This window comes from Mya arenaria, chromosome 15 (genome assembly GCF_026914265.1).
Source record: "Mya arenaria isolate MELC-2E11 chromosome 15, ASM2691426v1".
NCBI classification, from domain to species: domain Eukaryota; kingdom Metazoa; phylum Mollusca; class Bivalvia; order Myida; family Myidae; genus Mya; species Mya arenaria.
This window is the reverse complement of record NC_069136.1, coordinates 15,496,728-15,498,318: the sequence shown is the minus strand read 5'-3', so window position 1 is coordinate 15,498,318 and position 1,591 is coordinate 15,496,728. Positions and strand designations below refer to the sequence as shown.

The 1,591-nt window shown below is 35.6% G+C and overlaps 1 protein-coding gene across 1 annotated transcript in view; it reads left to right on the top strand.

The window, feature by feature from the left end:
- Positions 1–364: 364 nt before the first annotated feature.
- The window catches only part of LOC128219146 (uncharacterized), a 17,195-nt gene continuing 15,968 nt past the window's right edge, over positions 365–1,591 (top strand). Inside the window, exon 1 of the mRNA XM_052926966.1 lies at positions 365–443. Coding sequence (XP_052782926.1) covers positions 365–443 — 79 coding nt within the window. The remainder of the gene's footprint in view (positions 444–1,591) is intronic.

The following is a 1,591-nucleotide window of genomic DNA, read 5'->3' as shown; positions in this document are numbered from 1 at the left end:
CATAAAAAACTAGATTTAAGAACCACGTATACTTCATTTTTGTGGTTAACACCTACTTAAAATGCTCTTGTCCGATTTCAAAATAAATTCATCCGTTGAAAATAGTTTTCAATGACGAAGCAACTAGTCGGTCAGGAGGTTAGTCAATCAAATTTGTTAAGTCAGCGATAACGCGGGCATTTTCTATATTTATTATCGGTATATGCAAACTGTGTTGCAGAATACACGTGTAAAGTGTCTAACTTTTCTTCCGAGGATCGGTCATAGATAGACGGCCATGGACCTTCTTCGTAGAGGTTTTATTGTCGTGCTATGTGTCACGACAGTCAACGCCCATATTCAATGTCCAAAGGGGAATAATGAGATGCCCGGAGGTAAAATCGGATTGCCCTTCCCTCCAGATGAGTGTGTTGTGCCCAAGGAGGACTTTCTCAAACACGCAAGTATCATTCGTGGACCACATTTTTTCTGCTGTCTTAACAACATGCTTCATTTTCAAAGGAATGAGGTTACGCCAAATGTAATTTCATAGGAAAAAGCCTACTATCAAAGACACGACGTCTATTTTTCTTTTGCCGGGAAGTCTGCTGTATATGTTTTGAGTTTGGAAGATTAAGCTTAACATCAAATGGATTTGGTATGATCGTAGAAGGTTATGTCAAGACGTTCAGCTTGAATTGTACTAGTCGATACTACTAATTAATCATGGCATATCATATAATAATGAAATAATTTGGGATGATATAAACCTAGAATACGCGATTAATCGAATGTGTCCACGTACAGGATCCTTGTCTTTATCAAGATAAATTGACCTTCAGTATAAAATTGCATTTCGATTTCTCAAAATGGACTCGATCTGGGTTTAGAAATCATTTGCAGCAACACCGAAGTAATAATTCGGAACACACACAAGCTAACTTTACTGTTAACAGGCTGCTAATAGGGTATACGTCTCGGCCTACGTGATCGACACCTTACGGTTTACGTCCGATGTATCTACACAGCGTCGGTTTATAGTAAAACCTGACGGGAGGATTGTGACAACAATCGCATATGCGTAAGTTCCTTGTAGCAGGATTAAGCTTACCACACGTGTTTTTTGTTTTAAGTATTTTGACCCATGAGGACAAAAAAATATATACAATACAGTGATTACAGATGAATCAATGCATATATCAAATAAATTAAACATTAAACAAACAAAGCTGATGTCTGTCATACATGTATGTAAATCAACATAATTCGTTAAATAAGTAAATTGACATTATTAGAAACGTTGCAAAGAACAACCAACCAGCACACAATACTATAGTATTAAGACGCAAACATTTTAGCATCCTAAGTTAGTCGTCCCCAAAACTATTTTAAACTGATATTTCTGAGAGCGTAATGATAAAAGGTGCTGATAACAGTATAGACAGCTAGGTTAACATTGTTTAAACATTTAAAAGTATTGTGAAGTGGGAACAAACATTTATATATTAAAATGCGAAATATCGAAACATACCAGATCCCGTTGCTATTTAATCTTTACAATTTCTTAACAATAGTTATTGTAATGAGTAAGCATGCAAAATTTCAAAAATAA